This window comes from Stegostoma tigrinum, chromosome 16 (assembly GCF_030684315.1).
Source record: "Stegostoma tigrinum isolate sSteTig4 chromosome 16, sSteTig4.hap1, whole genome shotgun sequence".
In the NCBI taxonomy this organism is placed as follows: Eukaryota; Metazoa; Chordata; class Chondrichthyes; order Orectolobiformes; family Stegostomatidae; genus Stegostoma; species Stegostoma tigrinum.
In genome coordinates this window covers 32,332,130-32,350,477 of record NC_081369.1, presented here as the reverse complement: position 1 = coordinate 32,350,477, position 18,348 = coordinate 32,332,130, and the positions used below count along the sequence as shown (strand labels likewise).

The 18,348-nt window shown below is 38.0% G+C and overlaps 1 protein-coding gene across 3 annotated transcripts in view; it reads right to left on the bottom strand.

Annotated features, from left to right (window-relative positions):
• Positions 1–1,412: 1,412 nt before the first annotated feature.
• Positions 1,413–18,348, bottom strand: part of LOC125460042 (ninjurin-1-like) — a 30,571-nt gene continuing 13,635 nt past the window's right edge. For all 3 annotated transcript variants that reach the window (XM_048547107.2, XM_048547106.2, XM_048547105.2), the window contains exons 3-5: positions 9,506–9,658; positions 8,531–8,631; positions 1,413–1,836 (exon numbers count right to left, since the gene is read on the bottom strand). In XM_048547107.2, coding sequence (XP_048403064.1) covers positions 1,689–1,836; positions 8,531–8,631; positions 9,506–9,658 — 402 coding nt within the window. In that variant the 3' untranslated portion in view covers positions 1,413–1,688. The remainder of the gene's footprint in view (positions 1,837–8,530; positions 8,632–9,505; positions 9,659–18,348) is intronic.

Here is an 18,348-nt window from a genome sequence, read left to right as displayed (position 1 = left end):
TGGGAAACACGCTTTGAACAGTGATAATATTAGACTAGCTCATCTCTCTCCACAGATACTATCAGAGCTGCTGCGTATTTCCAATATTTTCTGCTTCTATTTCAGCTCAGACTAAAAGCGGTTCTCAAGCAACGCGTGACAAGCAGGCGTGGGACTGTTACCTGGAGGGAGGCTGCACGGAAGAGGCCTGTTATTTCAGTATTAACCCAGGGATTGCTGCCACTGATCAATGAAGTGAGAATTATGCAACTAAACGTCCTTCCATAAGAATTTTTGTGCTTTTCTTTTAAAAGATCGTTGTAAAACTCACACCTATGTCAGATATAATCCCTGGCAGGAATTAAAGGAACAAAGTCAGGAAATGCTGGAGAAACTCAGTAAAGTCAGTTAGAGAACACATCTAACTTTTGGAATCTAAGATGACTTTTCTTCGAAACCTTCTTCGGTTTCAAAATTTCGTCCAAGACTTGAAATGTTTCTCTCTCAACTGATGCTGCCCAACCTGCTGAGTTTCTCCAGCATTTTCAGTTTTTTTTTCAAATCGCCTGCATCAGCAGCGTTCTGCTTTTCTGTCACTTTGGAGGGCTTTAGGTGTAATTTTTCGAGAGGAGCACTTCCATAAGAAATCACAGGAACCAGTAAATTCGACAATAAAATCAGAACAGGAACTGTTGGTAAATTCTCAGCAGACCAGACAGCATCTGAAGAGAGAATTTCTGCAGGGCAATGATCTTGAACGGGACATTGTTGGGGGTCCCTGCGCCGAATTCGCTGTCTGCAAGCATTTAATTTCAGTCTCCGATATTTTCAGCATGCAGTGGTTTGAATGTAAATTCGCTATTCGGACGCATGTTATCTGCCCATCTGGGGTCAACCGAATACATTGGCAGGTGGATTGAACTAAAGAGAGTCTGCAACATTTCAAATATACTTCCAAATTTAATCTCTCACTATAGTCCACCCTAACCCCGTCAAAAAAAAGTGAAGAATTCGAGAGGCAAAGACAGAAATAGCTGGCGAAACACAGCAGGTCTGGTGCCGGTGGGGAGAAAGCAGAGTCAACGTTTCGGGTCCGATGACACTTCATCAGAAGTTTGATCAGCTGGATACCCAGAAATCTGAATTCTGCTTTCACTGCGTAGATGCTGCCAGACTTACCGAGTTTCTCCTGCTATTTCTGTTTTTGTTTCAGTCTTCCAGCATTCCACGCTTCTGAGTTTTATTCAAGACTTCCAGAGGTTGTAACCAACTCTTGAGATTTAACCTGTTGGAACCCGCGTCCTTTTAACGGTGACATTTGAGAGTGGGTCGGTTTGATAATTAACGTGAACATCGTTTTCTGTCCCCAGAACTCTGAGTCAAGGCGCCACTGCAAAAATCTCGCGGATTTCTCATCCCGAAGGAGACGGCGTCCGTTGTTAGACATTTTTAACTTCTGTAATGTAGAGTGTAAAACTAACTGCGGTATTGTCGGCACCCTGGACACTACTGTCAGAGTGTGTGTGTGTGTGTGTGTGTGTGTGTTTTTGCGTGCGTCTGTCTTTCAATCACCAAGAGACCGAAATCCGCTTACTACTGATGGTTAAGATGCCGAAACAAAAGAACGAGGTGATGGAGCGGCTGACTTGTCCAGTTCTTCTTTATTTTTCTGCAGCCGGGTTTACTCTGTGTGTGTGTGTAGATGATGGTCAACAGTTGGTGCAGGTAACAACTTGACCGAGGCTTTGCTCCTCCAGCGTGGACTGGGAAGGACTGAACCAGAATGAAGTGATGAAAATATTGACAGCTGTGATCACCAGGATCAAACCGGTCACAATGTTATTCAGTAGATGTACTCTGAAAACAAAGAGGAAAGAGTCAGGAATCAAATACACCAAGGTCATGGTGGAAGACACGATGACTTTTTTCAGGTTGACTGCCACCTTGGTGCTTACATGTGAAAGCCCAGATCTGCTATTTATAACTATGAAGTGATGATCCACTGTAATGAGAACCAACATTTAAATTAAGATTTGCATGTATTACAGATACACCCAGTGGTGGGTCCAATGGCAATGCCAATGGGGGCCATGATTATCTCCACAACTACTACCACACAATCATTTGGAGGTTGGTCAATGAGGCTTTCGATGACTATCTCTATTTTGCTCTCAGGAACCTGTCACTAGCTATGGCCACTAGCAATCTCAACCCAATCATCAACAAAAATATGAAATTACTAGTATCACAAAGAGAAATACATAGTTGGAAACAGATCTGTTGCATGAAATTGTGCTTTTTGGGGTTCAACGGCATTGTTGGGAGAGACTATGTGGGGATTAGAAGATTGATTTTTCTAACCCGTGGCTTGGGAATGCTTAACATCAGCGACACTGATTAGTAAAAATAGGGGTGAAAGTTTGATGTCACCCCAGGATTTGCAAGGCTGGAGCTTGTTGTGTACTTGGAACAGCTGAAGTCACCTCTGAGACATGTAGGTGAGGTGTGAGAGTGAGAGAAGGAGAGAGAGGGTAGTTTCCCAGCTAACTTTCTGGATCACTGCTTGGTTGCACTTGAGGACAAGTGATACCAGAAAACATGGAACTGTTACCTGTCAATGAACCATTGCAAGCCTGGAGATCCAAGAGCAAACCCCGTAAAATATTTGGCTCATACATAGCATGGAATCAGGAGGAGGGCAGGAAAAACACACATTAACTGTTCATAAGTTTCTTGCCATATTCAACCTCAGAAATTGCCTAATACAAATAGCAGATGGTTTAAACACTTTGGAGATAATGATTATAAGCAGAGATCGGGTTACATTTGCAAGTGCACAATGGGTAAGTCATTCAATGACATTGCAGAATATATTTTCATATATTCATGATTATACTACAAATAAAAGACTCTCCTCTAATATGTCCAATTAAAACTTGCTCAACCTACAAAAGCTGCAAAACTATAGCAATGCCACAACAATAAATAAATCAATAAATCAACAAATAATGTCATTACTTAATGTGATTAAGCACATACTGTTACATTTGTTCATGCATTGAGGTTGCAAAACAGTTCAGTGGCATCACTAAAATATTAAATCAGGTCTATCTTCTGCATCTAATTTAAATTGGCAGAACCTCTATCAGCTTCATTTAGTAAATAATTTAATTTCTGACACAACTGAAAGGATATCTAGTGCAGCCACTTGTAAGATTTTGTATGCTAGGCTCCATTAACAAAGCAATTGTTTTACAAACACCCTGGAGTGAAACTGTAGCTTTATGCTGAAACCACAGTTAAAACATATGCATGTCTAAACACAAAGCAGTAAAAATTCAGGAGATGTAACTGGCTATCTAGTTAACTGAAAATTGCAGGACAATTCAATCATGATGATAAAATAATTACTATGTGAATACATTAATACCAAAAGTCTTACTGACATTTGGCCAATGTAAAAGAGCTGCTCTGAATCAACTGAACTCCCTTATTCTCTTTCTCTGCTTCTCTCTGATATTTGAATGGAATCCAAGAACGTTATGGTGTGAAATAATATGCTAGTGGCTGGAAGTAATTTTCTTGTTGCATAATATGCATCAACATCCTTTAGAAAGGTTTATAACTGAACTTAGTTCAAAAATTAACTACACAGTGCCCTTTAGTTTCCAGTGTCTAGGGTATACTGCACCAGGAAATGAGTGAGATTAGATTAGATTCCCCACAGTGTGGGAACAGACCCTTTGATCCAACAGGCCCTTGGTGCATCCCACCCAGATCCATCTCCCTATAACCCACACACCCCTGAACACTGGGCAATTTAGCTTGGCCAATCCACCCAGCCTGCACATCTTTGGACTGTGGGAGGAAACTGGAGCACCCGGAGAAAACCCACGCAGACATGGGGAGAATGTGTAAACTCTGCACAGACATGTAATTGTTCACATTCTCACTAATCCATAGGTTTACATTATTTTTGTCCAATTCCTGAAAAGTCCACCTTAAAACAGGTGGACATGTTGTATGATGTGATGCTCACTACTTTGCACTGGGCTTATATTTTCTGGAGTTTTGAAGAATGAGAGATGATCTCATGGAATGTACAAAATACTTAAATGGATGGACAGGATAGATGCAGGCAAAATGTTTTTCTGGTTACAGAGTCTAGAACCAAGGGCAAAATCTAAAAATATTGGTGAGTACTGGGCTTTGGAGATTGGGTGTTTTAAAAGGCCATTAAATGTTCAATCAACAATGATCATTTTGAATGGGGGCTTGATTGGCAGATTGGGCTACTCCATTTTTAATGTTCCTATTTTGTAACTCACTTCTGCAGAACATAAGTAGGTGTCTAGTGGTGATTCAAATGGAAGATGCAAATTCATCTCAAGGGGCAGTTGTTACTTTTCTAATAGTCGTATGCCAGTTGTTGCTTTGCAACTCAGGAGAATTGCTTCGCCAGGAGAATTGTTGACCAGCAGTTGAAAATCCTGGGCTATTCTCATGGAGCTCTGTATGTCAGGATTTCCACAGGTTATTGACATGCATCCTCAGTCACACGTAAGGTTTCCAATGTGTGGATGAGTGACTGGATTTTCTTGACATTATATGTATGTAACATGCAGAGACAAAATTAACAAATTGCTCAGTCGACCATTATTTTAAATCTTTGAGGTTACAAAGACAGTTAAAACAATAATGAATGTTAAGTTTATTTTTTTTGTCTCATGCTGGTATTACTGGACCAAATCTGGGAACTCATTTGTATTGTATCACTTATGTGTCACTGACTTTTCAGTGGGAGTTGTCGTAAGCTGCCCTAGCTCAACTCTTGCAAAGACATAGCTATGACATTCAATGAAATCAAAAGTTATTGCATAATTTAGAAAAATAATGGGGTTGCTTGGGTTGGATGGGCAGTTAAAGCAGTAAAAATCTGAAATAGGGACATAACAACCTTGAACTTGTGCAGATTTAGCAGAGGCAGCATGAGACTTGGTGATCAATTTACTCTCAGGAGACAGGTCAATCACTGAAACCTTTTAAAGAGGTGACATGCATTTCTTTAAACAGGATTTCTACTTTTAATTTACTTTGGCCAGTCTTCCTGAGCCTTGGGAGAATCAACAGATAAAAGTAAGTGAAAAGTTTGAATCTATCAGGCTAGTACCTTAGTTGTAGATCAGGAGGAGCTGATCCAACCAGTCGACATGTGAGCAAACTGCCACTACTTCCCTCCATCCCTCCCTTTCATCACCCTCGTAGCCCTTGATTTCCCTTTGAGTTCCACTCTCTTTCTAAGTCTGTGCTTATCACACTAGCATTCCCACCCATGCTACTCTACTCCACCTCACACTCCATTTTCCTATGCGTACTGTTCAACAAGTGTTGAACACTGCCTTTTACTGGAGTATTCCCCACCTGACAGACATCTAAACATATAAATCAGACTGTTTTTTCAGACAGAGAATCTTTTCAAAGGAACAAATGCATTGCATAGGAATTTAAGAACAGTATTAGACCATTCAGCCCCTCAAGCCTGTTCCACCATTCAACAAGGCCATGGCTGATCTGTGGCCTAACTACATCTACCTGCCTTTGGCCCCTTATCCCTTCATACCTTAGCTTGAACCCAGTTGTCTAATGCATGATTCTTTTTTATTCTTGACTGGAACCTCAATATCTTTATTCATCCATTGTTCCTAATCCTACCAGCCTCACCTTTCATTCTAAAACGTACATAGTGACTGAACTCTCATTATCTCATACTTGAATGCCTTCCATTTATCAGATATCCTTTACCTGTAAACAGCATACTTCAATCAATTTTTGAAAGTTCTTGTCTCACACCATTAACATTTTTCTTACTTCAATTAAAAGCTTTAATTTTAATGGATGTTATTTATGTGTATCTTTTTCCATAACCATTTTGAAACAAATAGAATTACGACCACTAGACTTTTTAAATGTTGTGATGGTTACAGACTCAGCTGCCCCTTCAGACAGTAAATTCCAAATATCCACAATCTTCTGCGTGAAAGGATTCTTTCCTAGAATCATTCCAACTTCCAATTTTTACATTAAATTTATAGTCTCTGTTTATTGATCTCCCTGCTAAGGGGAAATGTTTATTTCTATCTACCTACCTGTGACCCACATAATTTTATGCGTCTCAGTCAGGACTCCCACGTTCCCCCTTACCTTTCATTCCTCTTTACAAACCTCTGAGGTCAGTGCATTGCAATGACTTCTGGAAACAGAAGTCAATACTGTAATCCATGTCAGCACATCAATTGCCATTGTGTGGAACATTGCAACTTAGACGAAATTCTGCTCCCTTCACAGTATTTTCTACACTTAGGTGAACAACCCAGCCCGTCTAGTCTCTTCACAGCTAAAATGCCCCATTTCAAGCAACATTGTGGTGAATCTCCTCCACTCCCTCTCTAGTACAATCACATCCCTCCTGTAATAGAGTGACGAGAACAGCACACAGCCGTGTCCCTAACTATCAGCTTATATGGCTAGATGCTGTATCCTTTCTTTTCAATTAACAATAAACTACATTAAAACCAACCATAGTCATACAATTAAAACATTGATAAAGGTAAGCAATAAAATAGCCTATAGTTTATATGACCAAAATGATGTTCAATACTCATTATTTCTTTTTCTCATCCCCGGCAGCCTTAGCTTACTGTTACACGCAACTCTCCCTCAGTTAAATGTAGCTTTTGACTGTTGACCAGATAGGTTTTCTTTCTGATCCAGATGACAACATTCCACAGAGCCGAAAAGATTATTTTCCTCCTCCAGACTGTCATTCACTGTGGTTATGTACAATATTTCTGAGCCTAGGCAATTTCACTTAAGATTTCTAATCCATTTCCCTTCCAGGTCAGTAGCAGTAATTCTTGACAGGCATGTAGTTTCTCTTCCTGCTGTGGACAATGTAAAATCATAAGAGTTTTTTCACAAACTTGATTTTGGCCTTAATGGAAGCCATTGAATATTGAAGAGAGATCCCATAAATAACATCACTCTTTGCTCCAATCATTCTGAAGTATTAATCTTACACTTTTAGCCCAGTTATAACATATCCTTTTGAAGCAAAATAAAACAAATGGAATTTCCAGCATGGACTAAATCTTTTAAAAATAGGTTTAAAACTTCTAATTTGATTGCTTATGTGCAATGAGTAAGTTTGCAAGTGCAAACATTTCTTGCACAGTTTGTCATTGATGACTGTTGTAGTGCCAAACTAAGAACAAAGAGAAGGAAATGAATTAAATCAGGGTATTTTTGTTTTACTTTTATGGCTAGAAATCACATTTTGTGTCAAGTATTATTATTTCTGCTTAAGGAAAAGACACCAATTAGTGAACTACATTTTGGAGCAAGCATCATGAGCATTTTATAAAACATTTGAACAATGATTGACAGAAATCACTGCTTTGAATCAAAATGTTAGTTATGGAAATTGAAAAAAAACTGGCATGATATTTATAGGGTTATTTGAAAGTCTGTTTCCATTTTTACAAGATCTATATTGTGATGAAATATTGGGAATATGCTTTAAAAGCTGGAAAATTTTAATCATTTTGTACATTTTAGGTGCATCAGTTCTTGTTGCTCCTTTGTCACTTAGCTGGTGGAACTATGAGGAGAATGTTTGATCCTGTCAATAAGAATTATAGGCCAACCCTTTACTTTGGATGTGATTAATAATCTTGTCAAAATTGCATTGGTGTTCCAAAATTAAGTTATAGTTCAAGCTCCTATTCAAACTTATTTGCATATCAAAAGCATAACCTTGCCATAAAGTTCAGTGCAATCGGACATTTGTTTAAAATGTAGCTCTTTCGTTCTTCTTGAATTAGAATTTGTCCTTAAGGTGCACAAGCATAGTCCCTGTTTCAGTTTTATTAATGTAGCTAAAAAGGAGTTTGACCCAAAAAAAGATTTTGAGCACACCCAATCCACAGGCTAATGTTAGTAACTAGATTTTAAATAACTGATGGCAACCTTTTTTTAAAAAAGGACTTGATAAACCATTTAATTGATGCTGTGGAGTGTGGTAGGCAACTGATTTGCAAATTAAGTTGTTTCAATAATGAAATTAAAAAATCTTTTGAGTAATGTCCCGTCTAAAATATAACTTGATATGTTGAGTCTCCTTGGAAGCCTGCAAATTGGCACAATTAGCAAAAATTTGTTGTGCTCATTCATTTGATTTGTAGGTATGGTTAGTTCTGTGGGCAGGACTACCTTTCGTTATGAATTTTCTTAAACCAGTGCAAAAGATGTAGAGAACTGATTTGCTCTGCTCATAACTTTTCAAATTCTATGTTCTTTTGTGTTGGTTAGGTAGTTTTGGGGAATTGCACTTCCGTCACACAATTTTACCTCTGTTTTTATTTAGCTATTCGATGAGTATGCACTTACACAAGAACTCTTTTGTTTGCTTTAAGTTAAATCTTAATAGATGAGCTAACAAATGAAAGACAAGATAACTCTTCAAAGAAAAAGCTGCATATATATGATAAGATACCTGTCACTGAGCTTTTGCTCAGGATCATCACATTCTATGTTCTTTGATCCTTTATAAATTAACAGGGCTGCAACAATCAACTGAAGTATGATAGAGATGCACTGTAAAACAATAAATGTTAACATTTGACACAATTTGTACATATGGCAATATACAAAACCCCATACTTTTAACATGAATGGCTCTAAATATAAAACGATTTATCATTGATATATACCTACACTTATTTTTGTTACATATTCTTGTAGCATTTTTAAATATATCACTGTTTAAGTTTAGAATTAATCTTGCTTCTCTGCCTGCATATTTCTTACAAGTAAACAGTTTAAGAAGATGTGTGTGATCTTATTTGACAAATTAAGACATTTTTAAGAGGTTGCTCACCAAATATGTAATAACTGCACCCTTACTTCCTCAAACTACGAAGGTGATCACTTACAGGTTATTTAAACTGAGTCTTAGCAAATAGAACCTAATCAAATTTCCTTAATAAAATTGTTTGTGAATGTTGTTAGTACTGACAGGGCTGTATTAATTTCCCATTCATTGGTGCCATAGTAATTGAATGAAATTTTCTAGCAATGCAGATGGGATTAGACATTCAGCATGAGGTCTGAAGTCATGTGTAGATCTGAAAAGCCAAGGGTGGTCAATTCCTTTCTGTGAAGGGCATTATTTGGATATTTTTGTCTTCACACTAATGCGGCAGCTTGATATTTATTTTACTGGTTCTATCCTACAAACGACAGATTTTACTGAATTCATTTTAATAAGTTGTTATGAGAGATTTGAATGTAAAATGATTTTGGTTAACAAAATCTAATGTATTGCTACAAATATGGTTTCTTTTGATGTAATGTTGAATTCAATAATTTGCAAAAAAAAATCTTGCTTTTGCTAGTTGTACATCCTAAACGCTGGGGCCTGTGCTCACATTAACAGCATTGTGTAGCATAAGGTGTTTCACATACATACCAATAGAACAAATAGGAAATAGTAAAACTGTAGTTCTGGGCCTTGTTGCAGGAGATGCTTCATCTGTGATGCATTTGCAGTAAATAGAGCTATATCTAGAAAGCCCTGAGCAATGGTCTTTGTTCTTGCAAATGTGTTGATGTTCCTTATTACCTGGAACAGAAAAGAAACTATAAATACAGGTTATAATCCCAGAATTCAGCAGAGTGGCAGATGTCTAAATAACCCAAGAACTAAAAAGGAATGCAATCCAAACTCACTACAAAGAAATAACTGTTGCCATATTTCTTGTTTTGTTAAAAAGTAGCACAATTCCCTATTTTGTTTATGGCCCTCTAATGAGATGGAAGTAGTGTGTAGTTTTGCGGGAGCGCCATTCCATTAGCATGAAAGAAAGAATAGCCAATCATTACATATCTGTAAGAGTCACCTACTGACACTTCTTAAACAGCTAATGAGTTGCATTGCTGATAAAAGTAATGGATTGTTTGGAAATGTTTCTATGGGTTGAATGTAGTTGTGCAGAGGACAGATCACAAATTTGGAAATCCTATTTGAGGCCCTGAATGAAAAGCGTTTGAAGATAATGGAGAAACAAAAACACATCAGTAAGTGACAGGCAATCTGAATGCTGAGGACATCAGATGTTGCCCTCACATTCTGAATGAACAGGATTACTGTTTCATTGTCTGTTGTTTTATCTATAGAGCTAGAGAGTGCAAAGGCAAGGAAATAATGTAGACTTGAAGATGTAGAAACATTAGAGCGGGTGCAGAGAACATTCATGAAAACAGTTTCAGGGATGAGGAACTGCGGTGTAATTTACATAAATTAGAGGATTTGGGATAGTTCACTTTGGAGAAGGGCAGGTTGAGACTGGATTTCAAAAATGTTTTTAAATTCATCACAGGTTCGAACAAAATAGATTTGAGGTGTTTGGCAAAAGAAGCAATGGTAGCATTAGAAAATACATTTTAATATGGCAAGTGGCTAGGGTTTAAATGGGAGTATGGTGGAGATTAGTTTGATAAAGGAATTCAGGCTGGAATTGGTTTGTTGTTTGGAGAAGGTAAGGGAATGAGTTTTTCTTTCAGATATCTGAATTGTGAAATTAAGTTATTTCTCAAGAAAGAATTTCTTTCCCAGTGTTAAGCTTTCTGTATATGAAAGATTCCCTGATACCATTCCCAAAATTATTTCATCCACTTTCAATTATTTCCCCTTTGTTCTCTTCCTGCTGTTTAATTTAAAGTGACATTCCAGATTATTTCTTTCCATAACAGTTATTACCTCACATATCTCTGTAGGACCATGTCTCAGATGTCTCTTCTTTCAGGTTGAAAAACTCAAGTCCTTCCCACCTTTTCTTTAAACACAGATCCCAAATGCTAAAAACGAGCCTTCTAGCTTTTGTCTACATACCGTATTTTCAGTGGTTGATTGTCTTCTTTGCTTCGTACCAGCCAGATTATAATACAACATTGAAGATCCACAGCATTGTACAGTCTGATCACAACTTCTTCTGATTTGTATTCACCTTTGTACTCTGTTTGGTAATTTAATATTCTATTATCATTCCTGTTTTTTTCCTCCAATGTTTGGACACATTAGTCTTAATACTGATATGATTTCCAGATTACTTTCAACCTCATTCCTGGTTATTTAAAGCATAATTTATTTGTCTTGCCTACATGCAGTGCTCTACACTTGTGCTCTTTAAGAGGGTTAGCACCTAAAAGGATGAAATGACATTGCAAGAAAGCTTGTCCATCAGGACATAAAGTGTTGTACTTGGGTGGAACTAGTAGGCTTCTATGTTGTTACCCTAAGAGCTAAGTTCCATATGGCTCAACAATAAGATATAGTTACCCTTAAATCTGGTTTGAGGTCTCACTGGAAATTATCATAATTCAGATGCAATGTAACTAAGTGCAATGTAATTAATGATTAACAATTAAGTACACTGCAATAAAGTTATTCTGTTCAATAAGATCGAGCCTCTCTTCTGAGTCTGCTTGGTATCATTAATTTAGACTAAGACAAATAAGAAGGATTGTTGGCAGGGGATCAATCCAAAGCATTTCAGATTGTACCATGGGATGTGATAACAACAGACCACCTGTCTTAAAAATATATTCACATACTTTCTGTGTTGTTAGCCCAAATTCCTGGAACTCACTCTCTAATGACATTTTGGTTCTACCTACACCAAATGGACTGCAGTGGTTTGAGATGGCAGCCCATCACCACTTTCTCAAGGGCAGCTACGGATGGGCATTAAATGTTGGCCCAGTCAGTGATATCCACATCTCAAAAATGAATGAATGAAAACAGCTGCCATAGTGGCAACAAGTGGGCATTATGTTTCATATAACATGCAAGGAACTGGAATCCTCAACAAAAGCCACAGCCACTTGAGGAGAAGAGACAAGACAACATTTCCAGCAAGAAAACTACGAGTATATCTTTAAATTTTCACCAGCTTAGAAACACCCAGAGCCAGTGGGCTACTGTGAAGGCCCTACAGTTAAGAAGGCTATTGAAGCAATATCAAGACTAAGCCTACCATTAGAAGCTCAAAGGAGTTGGAAAGTGGAAAATGCTGAAAGACCTGTGAAGTGTACAAAGAGTCTTACCAAAGCCAGAAGGAGAACACTCCAAATCGTAAACCTAGGCTGAAGAGGTCAAGTGGTCAATACAGCAAAAATACTTAACTCTTCAATAAAGAGTTAAAATTCTTGCATTATAGGAAGAATTCTAGGCCTAGGAGCTAAAAGAAAGCTTAAATTGATTATTTAGTAAATGAGTATTGCTATAAGCATTTAATCTTTAATGTAAGAATTTTAACTCTTTGTCAGGAAAAGAGAGAAAATAGACTTTGAAAAGAAAACCCTTTAAGAAGTTCATTAAACTGAGAGTTTCACTCAACTAGCTAGTGTGAAAAAGCCCAAGGCATAAGAAAAATTTACAAAAATGATGCATTTGATGACAAATGTTAGATGTGCAATCAAAAATTACCTTGGAGATGCAAAAATAGTGCCACACCATCCTTTTCAGCATAAGAAAGCTCAAATCTTACAGAGAAGAAGCAAAAAAGCACAAATAATCAATACTTCTAAAAAGAGTAAAAAACCCAATTGAAAGAAGGGAAAATGGTGAAACTTTAGTCTATCCTCCATCTTGGGAACACTTCAAATATGTTTCTTCATTTCAAGGTATAACAATGATCTCTCAACATTTACAAAAAAATTGAACAGAAATGGGAGGATATTTCTGGAACAATTATAAGATTTTTTAACATTAACTAGCAGAAATTAAAGAACAGTTTTGTAAAGGAAAAGAAGAAGACAGAAGTAAAAAATGTTTTTTCAAACAATAAAGCTTCATCCTGATAAAGAATGATTAACAATTCAAGTACATTATCTAGAAATTATAAAGAATGCAATATTGGAAAGGAAGCTCTCAGTTACGTAGACCTATGAGAGATTTCCAGACTGCATACTTGGTGCTGTAGTTCTGACAGAGATGGATCATGAAACATTGTTTTCACACTTCGATGAAAAAGAAATGTTAAGAATGAAACGTGGATACAATAGTTTCATATTCATCTGATGAGATTTGCATTCAAGACTGAATATATGGAAGGAAGTTTATAAATATCAACAGATGTTCTCTTAAGAGAGACTCTTGCCGGTGAATTCTTTACCAGCTGGTCAAACTCAATTTGTAGACTCGAGAAACAAAAATGTAATGGCCAACAAAACGAACGTGAAAAAGAATCCTAATGTCTCACCATACATCGCTCACGTATAGAAAGCTGGCCAGTAATGAAACCAAATGTCGTAATTATGAAAATTTATTTTGAAGGTAGGAAATCCTTCACAATGGTTGATGACTCTTTTTCCATGATTAGCTGGGTATCTCTCACTCACTGAGAGCTGTGATATCCTTGACAAGAGATGCTTAGCTTTCACCAAGTGTACAGCCACAATTACTAAACAGATAGAATATTTTATATCAGCATTGAAAGAAGAGAACCACTGATTTCTAACATCTTTCCCCCTTAGATCGTGGGAACAGATAGGGACTGACCGGTTTTTGTTTGGTGGTTGTCATCTGATAGTGGCCGACGATTTTTCTCAATGGCTCCAAGAAATTACACTCCACCACCACAGTCGTCAAAGTCCTACATGAAATAATGCCACTCGTGGAGTCCCAGTTGTGGTTAATCCAATGAAACTTTCAAGAACTTTACAACAATTTTAGGATTTCAAAACAAAACATGTTGGCTAGAATATCCTCAGTGATATGAAGAAACTAAATGTGGAGCTCAGTCAGAAGCTTCTTAAAGGAGCACATAGACTCTGCGATAACAAGATGTAGAGCTGGGTGAACACAACAGGCCAAGCAGCATCAGAGGAGGAGGAAAGCTGACGTTTCAGGCACAGCTTTACTAAACTATGACCCACTGCACTCCAAAATAATTTTTCACCACTGGGACAATTCACTGGTAGAAAAAGAAAAACCTTGCTGTTGTTTCAAAGTGGCCGACTCCACTAATGGTCTCCATCAATTTAAAAAAATGCTATTACAAAGAGCATAAATTCTGTCAGGAGCAACTAGCCAATGACAACATACAGTTTTGTATCAATACACTGCCAAGTCAGGAGTAAGGTCAAGTGGTGTGGGTCAAGGTAATCAATAGGAATGGTGCTGTTATAAAACATGTACCAAATTAGCAATGAATGTACCTCATTAACAGATCCGAAGGAACAGTACGTTGAAATTGCAGGCTCCTTATCTTACTTAAGCATCATGATTCATTAGGATTAAAAGAAATGAATGGGATGAATGACACCAAGAGCCTGATCAGCCGCAATCGATGTCAACAAATAAATCAGCTATACTCAAATGATTGAAAAACCAGTCCTCCCATTTCAAATAATAAAATGTGAGGCTGGATGAACACAGCAGGCCCAGCAGCATCTCAGGAGCACAAAAGCTGACGTTTCGGGCCTAGACCCTTCATCAGAGGTCTAGGCCCGAAACGTCAGCTTTTGTGCTCCTGAGATGCTGCTGGGCCTGCTGTGTTCATCCAGCCTCACATTTTATATTCTTGGATTCTCCAGCATCTGCAGTTCCCATTATCACTCCCATTTCAAATCACTGTTTGTTCAGAAAGGATAGTAAAACACTAGAATCAAAAGAATTTATAAAGTCAGAGTCTTAGGAAGAGATGACATAGTTGGGGCAGCGGTAATCCTATTTGGCATACCTACTTTGTATACTTGAAACAACATTATAAAGAATTAAACAACCAACCAAATTACTTGTAGGAAGATGTTGAATAAGACAGCTAGTACCTGACATCACAGGATAAGCCTTACTAAACAGGATATAAAAGATTGTTCCTGGGAGAAGTTAATCAGTTTCTAAGTTGTTTTTCTGGTTTAAAGCCTGAGAAGATTTGTAGCTCGGGTTGTGGATGTGGTTGCAGACAGACATATCGCTGAGCCAGTGAGTTTGGTTGCAAACATTTTGTCACACTGCTAGGTAACTTTGTCAGCACGCCTCTGATGTAGTGTCGGTGTTCTGTCCCACTGTCATCTATATGCCTCGGTTTGCTGGTGTTTTTGGTATTATTTCCGGTTTTGTTTCTTAGTGGTTTGTATGCAGGATCTTGATGACATGTCCATCATGGGCCTCCTGCACTGCCACAATGATGCCACCCGAAGGTTGCAGGAACAGCAACTCATATTCCGCCTGGGAACCCTGCAGCCATATGGTATCAATGTGGACTTCACCAGTTTCAAAATCTCCCCTTCCCCCACTGCATCCCTAAACCAGCCCAGTTCATCCCCTCCCCCCACTGCACCACACAACCAGCCCAGCTCTTCCCCCCCCACCCACTGCATCCCAAAACCAGTCCAACCTGTCTCTGCCTCCCTAACCGGTTCTTCCTCTCACCCATCCCTTCCTCCCACCCCAAGCCGCACCCCCAGCTACCTACTAACCTCATCCCACCTCCTTGACCTGTCCGTCTTCCCTGGACTGACCTATCCCCTCCCTACCTCCCCACCTACACCCTCTCCACCTATCTTCTTTACTCTCCATCTTCGGTCCGCCTCCCCCTCTCTCCCTATTTATTCCAGTTCCCTCCCCCCATCCCCCTCTCTGATGAAGGGTCTAGGCCCGAAACATCAGCTTTTGTGCTCCTGAGATGCTGCTTGGCCTGCTGTGTTCATCCAGCCTCACATTTTATTATCTTGGAATCTCCAGCATCTGCAGTTCCCATTATCTCTAATTCAAAGTGTTTGTTGATGGAGTTCTGGTTGGATACCAGGCCTCCAGGAATTCCCTGGCATGTCTCCGTTTGGCTTGTGCGATTATTGATGTGTTGTCCCAGTCGAATTTGTGTCCCTCATTGTTAGCGTGTAGTGAGACAAGTGAGAATTGGGTGGGTCTCTTGGTAGTTAGTTGATGTTCATTTATCTGTATAGTCACTTGTCTGACTACAAATGGGTAACGAGGCACACAAATTCGACTGAGACAACACATCCATAATTGCACAAGCTAAACAGAGACATGTCACGGAATTCCTGGAGGCCTGGTATTCTAATCAGAACTCCATCAACAAACACATTGAATTAGACCCTGTGAACAAACCACTGAGAAACAAAACTGGAAGTAATACCACGTACAAAGCAAACCAAGGCATATAAATAATAAGTGGGGCAGAAGACCAACACTTCACCAGAGGTGCACTGATGCTGTTACCTAGCAGCGTGACGAAACATTTGCAACCAAACATACTGCCTTGGCGAGCACGTCTATAACTTTGCTGTTCTTGTGCCAAATTCCATGTAGCTCAATATTAATGTGTATTTTCTCTTAAGTCTAGCCCAAGGTCTCACAAGAGACTATCATGGCAATTGTTGTCAATGTCTTACAAATCGCCTTCATATTCTCCCACAACACTGCAAGATAAATACAATCCATCACTGGAATTTATTTGTTTAAAGCCTTTTTAATTATCTCTGACTTCTATCTCATTTGTAAAATATTTTGCATTTTGATTTTGCACTTATTTTAAAATGTCAAAAGATGTCTAGTAGTCAAAGAAAGAACTTGCTTTATTCTTTCATATTTTCAGGGCAAAATAAATAATTTAAAACTGCAGTCACTATAATCAAGTAAACATGGCAACCAAGATGCACACTGCAATATTTGACAAAAAGCGGTGACATTAATGTCCAGATAGCCTGATTTTTATATTATGTGGATCAAAAGGATATATTTTTTCACCAAGATACCTGAAAAACTCACCAGGGTTTTTCTACAAATAGGGACACATGGAAATTTGACCAGTAGAACAGAGGATGCCCTTAAGAAAGACTAATTTTAAAAAGAGAATACCCCTCATCACTGCAGTAAAATGTCAGTCTAAATCATGTGTTCAAATTCTGCAACACATGTACATCAGATTTAGCAGTAAGAGTGTTACCATCAAATTATTTCCCAAATCTAGCCTGTTAAAGACAGAACTTTACAAACATAACATTTGTAGCAGCTCTGTGGTTAAAATAGAGCAGGAATGGTTCTTGTATTCTTTTTGTTTGCCTGGGCAATATTTGCTTCAGATGGTTTTAAATCTTAATAGCATTTTTGTCTACTTGTCAATTTCTTTTGTATCAACATAAATGCAATTGGATACACAGGTCAAAGAACCTGGGAAAAGCTATTCAGCATATTTTCTGCATAAGTGCTCTTTGACATTAGGTGAAGCAAAGCTGCCCTGACATCTGTTAGAGGTTTTCCAGAAATAATATTACAGAATATTGATGATGCCATTAATGCCACATTATAAGGCACTATATATAATATCATTGACTGCAACAGAAGTATTGAACTTTTACTGAATAATATTCTGATCTGATTTTGGGAATATGCATTCTGTGAGATCAGATAAAGAAGAATAAGAACTGAAACTATGGCGACAAGCAGCAAATCCATTAAAACTGCAATTGTACTTTCTTCATTGAAATTAATGCAAAACATAGCCTGGTCTGAGCATATCAGCAGAACCTGCAAAAAGAAGGTTGTCAGCGCAAAATTGCTTGATGCTTTTTTGAGATTTTTGTAAAACTGATTTTGATGTTTTCAATGATAGTTATAGACAAAAGAAAACATAGTCAGAAACATTGCTTCCAGCTGGGAATGCTCAACGTAACTGGTATTGTCTACTGTTTGTCAAGCATGATCCCCTCTATCAAACCATGCTTTACACGGTGAGTTTGTAGTCCTTTCGCCGCACATACAAACATGGTAGAAGACTTAGCCTTTAAACCTACCCTGTAATTAAATTAGATCATGTTTGACCTGTATACCACAAATCTACTTTTTTAAGATTGATATTTCTTGATATCCTCACTTAACAAGGCATCTACCTGAGTTTTGAAAATTGTCCAAACTTTCACAGCCCTTTCTATGAAAATATTCTTCCTGAATTCACTGTGCACACTTCACACTTAACTGGAGTTAACAGTTTACTTACAATCAATGCCAGGCTTAATAAATATTGACATGAGAGATATTATGTCCTACATTTTTTTTTAAAAAGACATATTGATGCCTGACTGACGTTCTTCAATACTTTTGTTCAATTATTTATTCTCATGATTGCCCAAAGTTCCTTTTCAACCAATTTCATTACGCATTTCCTCAAATAAAAATGAGGCTATCATGTTGAGAGTTACATTATGGATTAAATGGGTGTTGTGAATACCTTTGAATTAATCCACCAGTTTCCAATCAGAAATGAAATTTTTTTTTAAAATTAAGCA